The sequence below is a fragment of the Phalaenopsis equestris genome, unplaced genomic scaffold, assembly GCF_001263595.1.
Source record: "Phalaenopsis equestris unplaced genomic scaffold, ASM126359v1 Scaffold000174, whole genome shotgun sequence".
NCBI classification, from domain to species: domain Eukaryota; kingdom Viridiplantae; phylum Streptophyta; class Magnoliopsida; order Asparagales; family Orchidaceae; genus Phalaenopsis; species Phalaenopsis equestris.
Genome location: NW_018164616.1, coordinates 223506 through 241029, shown reverse-complemented (window position 1 = coordinate 241029; position 17524 = coordinate 223506). Strand labels below are relative to the sequence as shown.

Here is a 17524-nt window from a genome sequence, read left to right as displayed (position 1 = left end):
GTTGAGTGGCAAGAGAGATTTACAGTACACTATTATAAAGATGGTAAAGATTTGGAGTCAAATTAATTAAAATCAGTCACCAAGTAAGAGATTGTTATTTTTTAGAGCCTGATTGAAGTGGCTAAAGGGTTCTTCGAGCGCACCAGTGCCCGAGGTGGCGCTCTCGCACTTAAGTAGCGCCCCGACGCTAGTGGGAGCACTACAGTGCCCATTCTAGGCTTCCAAAATAGAGCCTTCGACAATTTGTGCCCATGAGTGATGCTCACAAGCAAAGATACATTTGTTTTTTTTTTTTTTTGTTTCTGATTTAGAAAATACTGAACTCAAAATTCCAGTGTTGAAGGTAAGTGCTCAGATGCCTGTAACCGAATTTATGCAGTTCGGTGTTTATATTTCAATTTGACTGCAGAAATATGGCAATCACTAAAAGACAAACCAGCAAGTATGTGGTATTGGATTTCTATTTTCTCTTGTGCAATCAAGAAAGGAGATAATTTTTGAAGTGTTTCAGAAATTAGAGAGGCTTGATTATGGTGTAATTTGTACTATTATTGTCATTTTTTTATCGTGGGTGTCTTCTTGTGATGTGGTTCTGTGGGTTTTTTTGGTTTTCTAGCTTTTCCACATTAAATCTATGATTCTTCTATTTTTCCATGTCCGTGCGCTCCTATTCAAAGTTTTAATTTGAATCTCTTAAATTCATTTTCTTGTTTTAATCATACATCTCCCACAACATTATGAACTTTTTTTACATTATGACATAATCACCATCGTAAGTCATATCCCAAGTATATTGGGTCAGGATTATATAAATTCTCATTTTCATTTGTTCTTGCTTTGGAAGTGTTAAAGCATATTCTATGCAACTTTTTTGGCACAACTTTGATCTATGTAACATTAAATATACCCATTTTCTTCATAGTCCACCAACACAAGTTTTATTTACACATCCAGCATGCACATTTTCTATCATTCAGTATACATGTCCAAGCCACCTAAGTTTACATTCAAGCATATTATCTTCAATAGTTGTCATCCAGCTATTTCTCTAATACAATCATTCTTTTATTTACCATTCCTAATTTTGCCACACATGATCTTATCAATCCCATTGAAGCACATTAAACTTAGATATCAATAACTTTTTTCAACCAAACATTTAGATACAAACACTATTATTGGCCCAACAATTTTATAAAATTTAAATTTAAGCCTTCAGGATATTATCTTCATATCACACAAAATTTCCATGGCACTTCTACATTTTAACTTACCAAAATATTAACTTCAAAAGGTACATACTCATCTACATTTTCATTAATTTCCATAATAGTTTGAAAATACTTAAATTTATCAAACATAAGTGATATCAGAATTCACCCAAACCACAACACAAAATAAAAATATTATTGCTGAAATTCAACAGGGTTACACATAAAGACTCTTGACAAGAGAAAAATAACAAACATCACATAAAAGATCCCTTAGAGCAAGGGCGAAGGCGAGGACAAGGGTGAGATCGAGGGAAAAGGTTGCAAATCCCGGCCGAGCGGCAAGAGAGATGGTGGATTGGGGTTGCGGCAGCTGTAGAGGGTGTGGAAGGGTTATGGTACAGCTGTAGAGGTTTATGGTTGGGAGGAAGGTGGATAGAGGGTTACGACAGAAGGTGGTCGGGTGTAGTAGCCTAAGGAAGCAAGTTGGTGAAGGACATGGGGCAGCAGTTGGGGAAGGATATGATGGCAACATGTTCGGGGTGACAACAAGAAGGGTATCATCTAGATCCATACCTTCATCGAATTTTGGTAGATCCACCTTTAATCTAAAGTCTCTGTGTCCTCCATATGTGGGTTCCTCTCTTGATCTACTCAAATACTGGATTCCAAAAAGTCATAGCCTTTCTTTTTCATCACTGAAATCATCCCTTTCAAAAAGGTTGAAATTCTCGTCTCTTTCGCATCTTCCACATTCCATGTCACCGTTGAGGGTAAGTCCCGTCTAGGCTTCATCCTCAATGTCTGCAAGTCTCCGTTGAAGTTGATGGATCTCTAGTTGTATCTCTTCCTCAATAGGCTTGGGCATATATTTTCTTGGGGGCATGGCTTGAGTTTAGAGTGGGGAGGTGAAAAATGGTGTAAAAATTGATTTAGAATTGCTGATTTTGAAAATCAGCAAGTGGAAATCAGAGTTCGGTCAAAGTTTGGATATGATTTGAGAATGAGAGAATTTTTTTGGTGGAGGAATAAGGCGAATGCTATGAAACCCTAAGAATATGACTAAGATTATGCCAACACAGATACTGAATGATATCAGACTTAACCCAAATCATAATAGAAATGAAACCATTATTGTTGAAATTCAACAAGGTTACACACAAGGACTCTTGACAATACAAAATTAACAAACACAACATAAAAAAACCCTTTGGGCGAGTGGAAGGTTGCGAATCTCGGTTGAGTGGCAAGAGAGATGGTGGACTGAGGTTGCGGCAGCGGTAAAGGGTGTGGGAGGAGTTATAGTACAGCAGTGAGGTAGATGGAAGTGGAGGTTTATGGTCGAAACGAAGGTGGATAGTGGGTTACGACGGCAAGTAGTCGGGTGTAGTGGGCTAAGGAAGCAGGTTCAAGAAGGCCATGGGGGCAGCGGGATTGGAATGGACATGATGGCACCAAATTGAGAAGTAGAGGGGTTTGGGGAGACAACGGAAGGGGATCTTGGGTTGGCGGCAGGGAATCTAGGAAGAGAAGGGGTTTCAGAAGAGGGAATGTAGCAGGTGGTAATGGGAGAGGGTTTGGCGACAATGAAAATAGGAAGGGGAGGGGTTACGATAGAGGGATTGGCGAATGTGAAAACAAGAACGGTTGGCGTAGGTGGGACGACAACGAGCAAGTGAAGGGAAATATAGGAGGATAAATATCCCCGTTGAATCGAGTTACTGTTATAGCACCAATCAAACCCTTAAAGAAGATCATTACTTCGGACTAAATGGTCAATTAATATCTTATTTATTCAAAAAACTAAATGGGTGGAAGAAAAGTCTAAGGAGATTGAAAACTTAGGCTTTAAACTTTGGTATTCTGGTAAGAATCGCACTAGAAATTGTGTAAGTGTGATTAAAGATAAGAATTTGAAATATATTGTTGTAAAAATTAATAGAGTTGGTGATAGAATTATTGCCTGTAAGATTACTATTGATTCTAAGATTTTTAATTTTATAAGTGTTTATGCTCCTCAGGCAGGTCTAAATATAGGGACTAAAGTTAAATTTTGGAATGACTTAGAAAACTTAATACAAACGATACCTCTTGAAGAAAGATTTTTTATTGGTTGAGATTTAAATGGACATATTAGTAGAGTGGTAGAAGATTTCAGAAATATTCATAGTGGTTACGGTTTTGGAGTGACGAATGAAGAAGGTAAAGTCATTTTAAATTTTGCTTTAGCGTATGATTTTATTATTACTAATATTTTATTCAAGAAAAGAGATAAGAATCTTATTACTTATAAGAATGGGTCAAATAAAACACAAATTGATTATTTTCTTATGAAAAGAAGATATAGTCAAGATTGTAAAGATTGTAAGATCATTCTAAGTGAGGATTTAAGTACACAACATCAATTATTAGTTTTAGATTTTAAGATGAAGAGTTGTAAAACAAAGAATGCTAGGACTCATCAACGTAAAATTAGATAGAGAAATTTAAAAGACACAAATAAAATTATATTTTACGAGTAAAATTCAAGATTTCAAAATTTGGGATGTTCATGAAAAGCAAATGTTATGTAGGATGAAGTAACAAACACTATTAAACAAATAGAAAAAGATATACTTGGAGAATCAAAAGAAATTTTTTTTATAAATAAAAATAGTTATTGGCAGAATAATAAAGTGCAAAAAAAGATAAAATATAAGAAATTATGTTATAAAAATTGGTTTAATTGTAAACTTAGAGAACTGGGAAAAATATCAAACAGCTCGTAGGGAGTCTAAAAAAACAATCTGTGATGCTAAAAATTATGTTTTTAGTGATCTTTATAATATATTAGATATAAGCAAGGTGAAAATATATATGTATAACCTAGTCAAACAAAGAGAAAAGAAAAGCAAAGATTTAACCCAAGTAAAGTGTATTAAAGATGAAAATCAAAAATTGTTTTTCATGAAAAAATATATTAAACATTGGTGGGTAAGTTATTTTGACAAACTTTTTAATGAAGTTTCTGAAAATACGATCGACCACAGTGGTCTTAATATCATTAATAATAATAAAACATTTCAGTTTTACCGTCGCATTTTAAAAAAGAAGTTGAGGAGGCTTTAAAGAAAATCAAGGGGGGAAAGTCTGTAGGACCTGATGATTTCCCAATTGAAATGTGGAAATATTTAGGGGTTTTCGGAGTTTCTTGGCTTACTAAACTTTTTTAATATTATTTTAAAAACTAAAAAGATGTTTGAGGAGTGGAGGAAAAGTATTTTGATCCCCATTTTTAAGAATAAAGGTGATGCACAAGAGCGTGCAAGTTATAGAGGAATTAATTTGATGTGTCATACTTTAAAATTATGAGAGAGGGTAATTGAACACAGGTTAAGACATATTACAAAGATTTCTCATAATCAATTTGGTTTTATGTCGGGCAAGTCTACCATGGACATACTTTTATTAAGAGGTTTAATGGAGAAGTTTAAAGCTAATAAGGAGGATCTACAATTGATTTTTATTGATTTAAAACAAGCTTACGATAAGGTTCCAAGAGATGTCTGTTGGAGTGTTTTTGAGAAGAAAGATGTTGATATGACTTATATTCAAGTCATTAAAGATATGTATACTGGAGTTGTTACTTGTGTTCGAACTGAAGGTGGATTGACCAAACATTTTCCTATTTCCATTGGATTACATCAAGGCTTTAAGCCCGTATCTTTTTGCTTTAGTTATGGATGGTCTTACTGGATATTTATGGGAGAATGTACCTTGGTGTATGCTTTTTGTTGATGATATCCTTCTCGTGGAAAAGACGAGAGATAAAGCCCAGGAAAAACGCCCAGGATAAATTTGAATTATGGAGGTCGACATTAGAGTCTAAAGAACTTCATTTGAGTAGAACTAAAACTAAATACATGGAATGTAATTTTAATAGGCGTAGCTCTAGTGACAGAAGTGTAACTTTGGGTGATCAAATTATTAAAAAGTGTAAACGATTTATATATCTAGGGTCTGTTGCTCAAAGCAATGGTGATATAGATGGGGTGTTAATAGTAGAATTCAAGTTGGTTGGTTGAAATGGAGAAAAGCTTCGAGTCTTTTGTATGATAGAAAAGTACCACATAGACTGAAAGAAAAAATTTATAAGAGGTTGGTGAGACCCGCAATGCTCTATGGCGTTGAATGTTGGCCTTTAAAAGACAAGCATAACACCGAGATGAGAATGATTAGGTGGATGAGTGGTTTTACACTTGCGAAATGAATATATCTGCGATAGGGTTGGTGTAGCTCCGGTTACTGACAAAATTAGAGAGAGTCGTCTTAGATGGTTTGGTCACATTAAACGTCGACCATCTGATGATCTGATTAGGAGTTGATGTTTTAGATTCAACTTACGTTAAGAAAGTTAGAGATAAACCTAGGAAAACTTAAGCTTATTGTATGAAAAATGATCTTAATTTATTATAACTAAATGAAAATATGACACTAAATAGGACTCAATGGAGAAAATGGATTCATGTAGCTGACCCCACATAGTGCAGTTAAGGCTTTGTTGTTGTTGTTGTTGTTTTTGTTCAAACATTTCACTAAACTTTAATGACCATCTCATTAATTAAAACTATATCACCTGCGAAGGAATCTATTCTATCTCCATTAATTATCTATCTTACCATATGAATGCTGCATCAACTCACTCATTTCTCGGGCTCAATCCAACTAAATATATTTTTCTCAACCCTCAATTTCATAAAATAAAATATAAGAAAAAGAAAAATCTGACATAGGAGTATTGGAATTTGCAATTGCAGAACCCAAAGTGGATATGTAGGTTAAAATTGTATTCTGAATAATTAATAAGTTAAACAAATGGCTTAAGATCCAAGTTGTTTCAGAAGATTCATGAGTAAAAATGTTTAACCAAAAGTAGCCAAGTAAGCAAAGAACAAACGTTTAACAAAAAAGCTATACCCGTCATTCATTAAAGATTCTCCTTCAATAATGGTACTTAATTTTTTACTTGCTCCAAGTTCCTTCAATAAAGCCACAACTGCAACAGGATCTGTGGCACTAAGAAGACCTCCCAACAATAATGACACCTTGTAGTCCCACCCGTACGGAAATGTAAACTGCAAAGTAAAGTTAAAATTAGAATAGTGTACACATTTCACCAAGAAATACTAACCTTGTTAAAGAATACCTTTAATACTGTTCCAAGGAAGAAGGTCGATAGTACAACTCCAGGTCCGGCGAGTAGCAACATTTGCATAAAACATCTCTGCAGCAACATGTCGCTAAAATAAACTTGATAACCATTAAAGGGCATAGCCTTGTCATAAGGGTTAGTTTTATAAAATTTTATCCTCCCGCACCAGTTAAGAGCAAACTTTTGTGATGATTACCATTATCTCTATTTTGAATGAATTTAACCATGTCATTTGCATTTCGCGTTAGTAGCATCGCAGAAAGAAATGATACGAGAAAAATATATTAGCTGGTTTATTTTATTTTATAATTTCTATAGTTTGAGACATGCATGTAATGATGGTCATCAAAAAGGATGTATTTGACATTTCCCAAATTTAGATTGGCCTGCATTGTTTTGTAAGAGATCAGATTGATTCTTTGTTACCATCAAGTTCAATTCAAGTGCTACCTAAGGTTCCCATTACGTTATCATCATGGTCAGAATAAAAGCACAATTCATCAAAGCCAATTTTTTCCATGCCAATTAGATTAATGTGAGAATATAATGTGAATTTAACGCTACTAGGAATATCGTTATTATATCTATGCCACCATTTGTATGTACCGTTATTGTCTATGGGCTGCCTTCTAAAAAAGTGCGAGTATGTTATTTCGATTTTTTTAATTGCTAAATTCGGATTAGGTTCAAGTCTAAATTTGATGTTTATCTTGTGTAAATTTGAGTCGATCACAAGCCAAATATATAGACTAACCAAAAGATGAAAAGTCCATAAATAACCATTCTGAAACCTGTAACTCACTTGGTTAAATTAAAAATTATATTCCAGTTTTCAGCCATTTGTGTGTATTATGTGATTGCCTTAAATTCATGATTTTTGGATAAGGTTTAAAGTCTATACTTAGACTTTACTGCCCTTGATTAACTCAACCGCATGCCAAACAATAAATATTTTGAGGCATATAAATCATTAACTTTAGTTGAATAAAAATTTCTCTTCCAAAATTTAACCAGGCCTGTGGAAGTTCAATGTTCATTTCATTGAATAAATCAAAATTTTATGTGTGAGGTAATTTCATTAAATTCTGACCTCACATGTAAAGTTTCGTTTCAGTTACTCGGGGAAGAAGAAACGATCAGACGGAATAGAAAATGACGAAGCCGAAGAAGTTGTAGTAAGGAGTCAAGGAAACCGAAGGAAAAAGAGAGAAATTGAACAGCCGGGAAGCCGAATGAATACTTTCGTGTATAAATCTCGCATAGAAGGGGCGACAGAGAAAAGAGTTACTTACCGAAGAGCCTAACGGCACAAGTTAGAGCTTCCTAGTCGGAGGCAATGGACGACGACAACTTGGTCGAGTAGCAAAGGAGGACGGAGCGGCGAAGGAGAGTTTGTGCCCTAGCGTACCAGATAAGAAGAAGAGGACATGAAGAAACATCACAGAGAGGGAAGGGAAGCGTTGAGTTCATGCGTTCGTGTGGGAGAGAAAGCCGAAGCCAGGCTTTCGATACGGATCTCTCGCGTGCAAAGGCGATCGAGCCAAAGAAGAATGTGAGGACTAGCGTGCAGGAAAAGGTAGGATTTTTTTTCCCATTGAGAATAAGCCTGATAAGCAAATGTGTATAAAATATATTCTTAATAAATAGTGATTTTGATAGAAAATTTGTATGTACGTGACTCACTGTGATAGAGTTGTTTTTTTATGATATTTATGAAATAACAATAAGGCATCCGTGTAAGTTTATAGAAAATGATATTAATATTGAAGTGTCTTAAGTGGTACAATTTTTAGACAGTCTTTATGACGGTTATATTTTTCTTTAAAAAAGCTCAATGGCTAATATATTAAATAGAAAGTAAGATACATACTGATTGTGTGGGAGGGCCCAAACATAACACCCTGGCCACACTATAACCACCACATTCAAATGTTGATTGTGTGGGAGGGCCCAAACATGACACCCTGGCCACACTATAACCACCACATTCAAATGGTTCCAAAAATAGAAAATACAAAAAATACATGAGAGACAAAAAGAAAAAACCAAAAAGTGACAAAATACGGAGTATAGGGTAGCTAGAGAGCGACTCAATTTTGTCTTGCATCTGCCTCTAGTTCTAGAAAAGGAGCCAGCTAATAAATTGGTAAGATGAGTGTCATTGTCAGTGATAACCAATGTGTAATCCAATAAGTTCCCGAGCTCGAATCGGCCTCCATTCTTCTTCTTCCTCCTGCAATAGACCTATCATTCCTCATCCGGAGATTGGCTCACCTAATCAGTGAATTGGTCTAAAGTGTGTCGAGCATGTGTAGAGTGTTGAACATTAGAAACAACTACTTATTGAACCAGCTAATCTTTAATTGGATCGAAGGAACAATTTCGTGTGTCTTAGCATGTAAGTGGGTCTTCTTCAATAACAGTGAGAGATATAAGCACATTTGGATATGTATTTGTAGTATGGTGTTCTTCATCGGGAACTGCGGTGTTGGAAAGAAGATCGGGTTGCACCTTCTCAACAGGGATGGTAGGTGACTGATCTTTAGCAGTATTTGGTCTTAGATGAGGATGCAAGCGATAACAAATAGTAGAATTGTGGCCAAACATACTACAATGAGAGCAATAGGGAGGGTGTGGTTCTATTTTAACATTTTACAAATATCTGTTGTGAGTGGTGTCAATTCATACTTAATACAGAGCTGGTTCAGTAATATCTCTCTCAACTAACACACAAACCACAGAAGGTCTGGTGACAGCAAGCATAGGACTATCAACCTTGAGAGACTTACCGTAAGCAGTTGCTAAGGATTAGAGAATTTTCAAGTAAAACAAATATAATTTTAATTCTGGAAACTTTATCCAAATATGAACGATAGGGGACTCCGCTTTTGGATCAAAATCGACATTCCACTTTAGAATTCTCATAAAACAGTTGTCGATCTTGATAACTTTTCGATAAAAAATGCGAGTGTAATCGGCATCATAAGATGAATAAGTATATGTCGATCGTCAAGTAATCCAATATTCTAACTGTTCAATAGCTTCATAAAATCAAAAATTTTTCGAATGATCTCAAGTTTTGGGTGACCATAAAGAAAATTCTCCACTAGAGCAAAACGTCAAGAGAACGAGAGAATACTAGTTTCAACTTTAGTGAGAATAATAGTATACTTCTCATTTTTTTTACCAAATTTTTTAATGAAAGTGTGATCACCACCATCTTCAAGAGCATTGTGGAAAGATTGTAAAACATTGCAAAACTTGTCAATATGAAAACCAGGCTCTGAACATGAAAAATGAGCACGAGTAAGAATAGGAAAGTCATCGACAAGTGCAGTCGCATAGGAACGCATCGTCGAGGTCATCTCCAAAGCAGCTAGGCAAGCCGCTAGAAAAATTAGAAGACAGCCACGTCAATCTGCGGCGATGAGAGCAAACTCGGGTGCGTCAAACTGCGAGAGGAAACTTTTTTCGAATAATCTCAAGTTTTGGATGACCATAAAGAAAATTCCCCACTAGAACAAAACGTCAAGAGAACGAGAGAATACTGGTTTCAATTTTAGTGAGAATAATAGTATACTTCTCATTTTTTTACCAAATTTTTTAATGAAAGTGTGATCACCACCACCTTCAAGAGCATTGTGGAAAGATTGTAAAACATTGCAGAACTTGTCAATATGAAAACCAGGCTCTGAACATGAAAAATGAGCACGAAAGAATAGGAAAGTCAACGACAAGTGCACTCGCATAGGAACGCATCGTCGAGGTCATCTCCAAAGCAGCTAGGCAAGCCGCTAGAAAAAAGAGAAGACAGCCTTTTAACTGACATGCATTTTACTTTTTTTTCTTATATTACTGTAGTTTAGGAATGTTAGTATTTACTAGCTTGTTTAGCATGTTATTCTTTTTAAACTAACTTTTCAGATTTATTTAATTGAAAGGGATAATATTTATAGAAGACATGAAACAAACAAAAACGAGGTAAATTTAAATATAATGTTTTAATTTAATTTAATTAGGGGTTCTTTCATTTATTAAATAGCAATAAAATATAAAAATTTTAATTCTCACCATTCGACTATCTGTTTTCGTTTTGGTTAATTCCAAATCCCGGGTAAGGTCATGACATCGCATGTAAATACTCTGATCGTGAACGGCTTACTTGGTGAGTCGATCGATGAGCGCAAATTATGGCTTCCACAAGCATCGCTCGAAGCCGAAGGCAACACTGACGATGAATGAACCATGTGTATGTTGCAATCAAGCGGAGGGAAGTGAGAAAGAGGCATGCGTGTGTTTTGCACGCGAAGGAAGCAAGAGGAAGGAGCACCTTGCGTGCAAGAAGGAGGTGAGAGAAAACCAATCCGAGCAGACAAAAAGAAGAAGAGGAGCATCAATGATTTCTTGTGTAAAGAAGAGAAAGAATTGAATGCCTGTGGTGCGGGTTCTAGCGGGACGAAGGAGAAGAGCGCCTTTGTGCGCGAATAGGAAGGAGGAGAAGAGGAGTGGCGGTGAAAGTTGTGGATTTGCTCTCATGCGGGAGATTTAGACTGAGCCGAACCAATGCTTTATAAGGTTAGGGTTGATTTTTAATTTGGGATATGTTTTATATTTAATTGAATAGTATTAATTATTATTTATGAATTTAAAACTCATAATTATAAAATATAAAAGCATGGAAAATTTGGTTTGGATCAAGAAAAGTTGATGACAATTAAAGTAAAGGTTCCAAATTCTTATTATACAAGTTACTTTACTTCATTAGTTAATTATTCTAAAATTATACTAAATAGCATAAATTGATATTAAATTATACTAAAAATATAAACTAATATTAATGATTAAATGTGGAAAAATGATCAAAGCAAATTAAAAAGGTAGATCGAGGTCGGATTGTGCTAAAGAATAAGAGATGAGGATGTAAGATTAATGTTTATTTGACAATCATTTAAAATTAGTTTAATTATAAATTGCTACATATTAATGTTAGAATATTATGAAATATAATTATGTGAGAAAGTTTAAGTTGTGAAAGATAAAGTTAAAAATTTGAAATAATCATTTCTTAAGATGAAATCAAAGTGAGTACTCGTATTCTTATGTTATGGTAATATTTTTGCCTCTTCTAGATCAAATACATTTATTGTTATTGTAGTTATATGGATATCACTGCATACTCATAATTTATCAGTTCTACTGAATTTTTATTCATATTATAGAAATGATGCATGTATTTAGCATAGTTTAAATTATCAAAAATATTGAATGCTATAAATTGTATTAATTATTATACAAGTGAAAATGAAATGATCATTATTATATGATGGTTTTTATAGTATAGTTGCATGTGCACATTAACTATAATAGAATTCAAATATTTATGGTACTAGCAAGAGAACAGTAAGGAACACATGCATGTAAATATAAATAGACATTGATATTTAGGCACATTCATTGGTACAAGTTTTAGACGGTCTTTCTGCAACGGCTGTATATAGATTAAAAAAATATTGATATTTAAAAGATATAATAAAACGTAATTAATATTTAAAATAATCTTGAATAATCATATTAGATGGTAACCATCAAATGCTCTTATATTGACTTACATAAAGTTTAATTGACATTCATGTTATTTTCTTTTTTCATTATATTACCATAGTTTAAGAATATAAGTATTCGCTTGTTATGGTTAGCTCACTTTTATTTTAAACTCACAATTTCAGATTTAACACTTAGGTTAGAGTTGGGAAGAAAAAGAAGGTTATGTCGAAATCGAAAGAAAGGTAATTCTCAACTTATGTTATTTAAATTCATTAGTGTCACTATAAAATTATTTTAGATTTTAAAATGTTAGTAGTATAATATGAAACTAAAAGTTCGATTAACACCGCCCGGCCTTCTGTTTTCGCCTTAGTTAATTCCAAGCACTAAGTCAAGTCGTGACACTTCAAAAGTAATACAATAGTGGTCAAAAGTACAAATTATCAAGACTATTGAAAACTAAAATTCCCACCATCATGTTGTTAATTTTTGCAGAAGATAGCAATAGTTCAATAATTCCTTGCACCAATAAGTTCTAGAAAGACAATTTCAGATGATCCGTCATACAAAGTGATGGTTTGCTCGCTTGATTTGATTTGCACAATTTATATCAGTGCAAGTGCAACTGCAACTTTATTTGAATACTTTTATAGTGGAAGGTCAATCGCCTTAGAAATTCTTATAGCTTCACAGATTGATATGTGTAGTGGCGAAATTATAAAGCATAAACCTCTGAAAAAATATCTAGCATCATGGTATACCTTAATCTGATGCACTTCCATTGCAAATGAACTTTCAAATAGTAGGGCGGGAAGAAAAACAAATAATAGCAAATCAGGATTGATATTTGCCCCTGTAAATTAGACTATTATGTCAGAAATAGAAAATATGAGTAGCTCTAAATTATTTGCTTTAGATTTATAATTATTTATTATAAATAAATATAAAATCATATTACAAATACTCACAAATACGTATCCCACTACCAAGCTTGCCCAAGCCATGGTGTGTTCCGTATTCTGAAAATGAAAAAACAAAATACACTGATAAATTATTTCAAAGGAAATCATAATAATGATTTTAATTTGAAAAATTAAAAACAAACAATACAAATGAAAAATAAAAAGAAATAATCATTTTTCTTGGAAAATATTTAGCATGCAGTTACGATCTCCATAAATTTAATGGTACCTAAACTTTAATGAACGAAGACTTTAATGACCAAGACAACAAGAGAGGAAGAAGAAATGGGAAAAGTCTGAAAAAGATAATTGCTGAAACATCTTATTCATCTTAATCATAAAAACAATACAAAGCTGTTAATATTAGCAGAGGAGTGGCAAACTTGTAGTGTTGCCTAAGGGTAAATCAGACATTACACTATAATGATATCTAATATAAAAACTCCTTAAAGCTACTTGTTCCATTATGTTTCAATCAAATATCCCAAAACATTTTTAGCCGCATATCTCATCAATAGAGTTCCCCACAAAAATTCACAACTTTTGAGCCTCATTAGCAGTAATAATTTCGTGTTTTCTTATAAACTAGTTGTTCACATTAGACCTCAAAATAGTTGGGTGCATGATCTTTGTTCGGAACATGGCCTCAACTCGTAGTAAACTTCTGGCACTAGGGCGCCAGCTACCCGAGAGATCGATGCCCAAGCGCCCGGAACAGTTAGTGACAGGATTACAGTTTTTAATACCGATTTCAAGCTTTTTTGTTGAGTTTTGTTATTTCTTTCCTTTGTATTTTTTGATAAGCATCCTTGTGAATATGAGGAGTGCCGAAGATGTGGATTTCATGTCGAAGATGTGGATTTCAGTGCTATAGCGTAATTTTTGTGTTGAATCTTAAGAGGGATGTTTGTTGACGCAAATCTGACATGACTCGCAATTACGTGCATTTTTTAATCTCCAAAATATTGTCAAAAATTTAACCCAAATTATATTCAGCGGCTGGTGTGAATAAATGAAATGATATGGATAATAAATAATAAAATTTCACACTATAGATACTACGTAAGTATATGTATCGTTCCAAGTAATATAGAATTTTCCTTAAAAACCTCTAGTATCGATCCCACGAGAATAGTTGAACTATTTAAATTGGTTTGCTAAACTCAAGAGCAAATTCTATCTAAGTTGCAGATTTAAATGAAAAAAAAAATGATAGCAACGTTTAAGACTAAATTAAAGCAGATGGAAACAACTATAATTAACAGTTTAATAAAAATAATTCTAACGAGTTTAAATAATATCTAAAGATATTTCACTTTGCAATGAGATATTAATCTATGAAGGATTTTAATGATTAAAAATATGATAATGTATTGTGACAAATAAGAGCATTTTTATTCTTTACCCCCTCCCAGTCCTAGCAAAGAACATTGGTTAATTCAGAGTTTTTCACTAGTTTCTGTAGTAGTGATGGGTAGATTCTGGCCTCTCTTCCTCAGGTTACCCATTGTGTCCTCTCTATAGGACCTATTAGGAACCCTTACGATCCAAACTTTAAACCGAATTTGAAAAAAAAATCTAGTCTGTCACACTAGAAACATCAATTCTACGCTTACCCATTGTGCCCTCTCTATAGGACCTATTAGGAACCCTTACGATTCAAACTCTAAACCGAATTTGAAAAAGAATTTAGTCTGTCACACTAGAAACATCAATTCTACGTCCATCAAAACTAATCTCTCTATCAATTTGCACTCCCCCTTATGTGATCGCAACGGTTCTGCCCAAAATGAAGTGTGTCATTCACTAGTTGGGTGAAGTCATAGCCCTCTCGGGTTTTTATATTTCTCAACGGATTTTAACATTACAAGTGACTAATTTGTAAAGTTAATGAAGAATCGGTGAAAATATCATCACAATTGTTAAAGGTAAAAAATAATATTTAAATCATTCTCATCCCACAAGATTAATTCCCAAAAGCAAGGAAAAAGAAGAGGAACTACTCAGAATTCATGGAGAATAAAATAAAAATATCAAATTTGTATTGAAATTCAAGTCTTAGAAACAAAAACTTAAACATAAATACAAAGTATCTTATGTCTTCTCCCCAACACAAATTTTGGAGTCTTCTTGAAGAAATCTCCAAACTCTTACTCTTACAACACAAAACACACATAAATTCATACTAAAACACAAAAGTGAGACTTCCTAAAGCCTTCAAATGCTATCAAAAAATCCTCTTTTTCGTTCAATTTTTGTGCATATTAATAGATCTCTAAAAATAACCAATGATTGTTTCATACACCCCTTTAAAATTCGGTCAAAATCAATGGACCTTCTAAAAGGGAAGTTACTGGCGGTATAGCGTCAATCTGGGCGCTATAGCGCCCTCTGCTCACGTCTCTAGCACGATAGCACCAAGGGGTGGCGCTATGATGATATTCAACTTTGCATTATTTTTGCTCATTTTTCTCGCATTTTCTCTAAATATCAATAACATGTACCTGAAACCAAAAACATACAAAATACATTCCTTTAAAGTGCAATATCACTAAAAATATGCATAAAATGATCATTAAATATGCACTAAAAACAGATAATTTTAACGTGGATCAAAATACCTGTAAGTTTCCTCGTGTGAGTGTGGAGTAGAAACTTGTGTGAGTTTTTTTATAAAACTTTCTGAATTATATATTGAAATTTATGGAGTAGCTCCGTGGTTTTTTCCCTCTCGGGTTTTTCTACATAAACTTCCTGTGTGTTTTTCTGATTATTTTGATTGTACTTCTGTGTTTAAATTTTTTGTTCCAGTTTTCTTGAATCCTGTGATCTTATTCCGCGGTGAAATTAAAAATGAGACTCTTTCGCAATAGTTTTCTTAACAAACTGGTATCAGAGTGATGTTCAATTCGAGTGGGAGCAATAGCAGAAAACATAAGGCTCTGGTTGGAAAAGTTCACTGGGACAAACTTCGCACTCTGTAAGATGCAGGTGGAGGATTTGTTGTATCAAAAAAATTTATTTGTCACTACAAGGAATTATAAAAAAAGATGAATCTATCTCTATGGAGAAATGGGAAGTGTTGGATCTAACGGCACTAGGTTTGATCAGATTGACACTTTCCTCATCTGTTGCGTTCAACATTGTGAATGAGAATTACGGTGGATCTGATGACGGCACAGGCCAAGATGTATGAAAAACATTTTACTTCCAATAAAACTTTTTTAATAAATAAATTATTCAGCATGAAGATGATGGAAGACACTTCAGCGACAAATTATCTCAATAACTTCAACATTGTAATGAGTCAGTTGTGTTTTGTGGGGGTTAAGTTTGATAATGAGGTCAGAGTACTCGTGACATCAACTTCATTGCAGGAAAGATGGGATGGTTTGGTAACAACGGTGAGTAAATTCTTTATGGACTTCGAAGTTGAACTTCAGTGACATAGTGGGTCTGATGCTGAATGAAGTTCGCAAAAAAACAACAAATAGTGAATCTTCAAATTCTGCATTGAATGTTGATAACAAGGGAAGGAATCAAAGCAAGAATGCATGCAAAGGCAGATCCAAGTCCAAGAAAAGAAAGCCCAAGTCAAGCATGGGAGAAATTTGAAACTGCGGTAAGAAAGATCATTTCAAGATGGTTGTAAAGCTCCAACGAAGGTTGATGGTAGAGGACAAGAAAGTAGTATTTTTACTAATGTCAGCACTAAATCCTGGATAGTGGAATTAGGGGTCTCTTTTCATGCTTGCACCAATAAATAGGTATTTAAAAACTACACTCAATGTGACCTAGGAAAAGTTTATTTGGGTGATAACAAGATCTGCAGTATAGTAGGAAAGGGTGATGTTAATATTAAGTTGTCGAATTGAGCAATCTCGAAGCTTACTAAAGTTAGACATATTCCTACTTTGAAAAAAAATCATATATCTATGAGTCAGCTGGCAAAGTGAGGACTCATGCTACTTTCACAGGTGATTCGTGGAATGTGACCTAGGGGCATTGGTGATGACTCGGGCCAACATTGAAGAAACCTTTTATTCGATCAATAAAATGATTGATTTTATTGATGCGGTAAAAACCAGGGCGGACTAGGTCTGTGGCACTGTAGGTTTGGTCATATGAGCGAGAAATGTATGAAATCTCTACTTTCAAAGAAAAAGCTTCAGAGTCTAAAATTTGTTGATGTGTATTTCTGTGAAGATTGTATTTATGGCAAGCAGAAGAAAGTTTCTTTTCCGAGAGCAGATCATTGGTGAAAACAAAAAAGCTGGAGTTAGTGCATACTGACGACGTATGGGGTCCTAATCCAGTTCAGTCCATTGGAGTACTGGAGTTAGTGCATACTGACGTATGGGGTCCTAATCCAGTTCAGTCCATTGGAGTTTCTCATTATTTTATAACATTGATTGATGATCACACAAAAAATGTATGGGTTTATTTTTTAAAGCAGAAATATGATGTATTTGAAGTCTTTAAGAAATAAAATGTTATGATAGAAAAATTAGACAGACTTGAAGCTGAAGTGTCTCAGAACAGATAATAGAGGTATCGTGATCAAAAATTCAAGAATTTTCTTGCTACAAAGAGGGTCAGGCATGAGTTCATTGTCC

General features: G+C 34.1%; 1 protein-coding gene across 1 annotated transcript in view; it reads right to left on the bottom strand.

Annotated features, from left to right (window-relative positions):
• Positions 1–17524, bottom strand: part of LOC110022177 (sodium/hydrogen exchanger 7-like) — a 120183-nt gene that overhangs the window by 96559 nt on the left and 6100 nt on the right. Inside the window, exons 2-5 of the mRNA XM_020720992.1 lie at positions 12915–12965; positions 12708–12799; positions 6397–6474; positions 6168–6325 (exon numbers count right to left, since the gene is read on the bottom strand). Of these exons, the coding sequence (XP_020576651.1) occupies positions 6168–6325; positions 6397–6474; positions 12708–12799; positions 12915–12965 (379 nt within the window). The remainder of the gene's footprint in view (positions 1–6167; positions 6326–6396; positions 6475–12707; positions 12800–12914; positions 12966–17524) is intronic.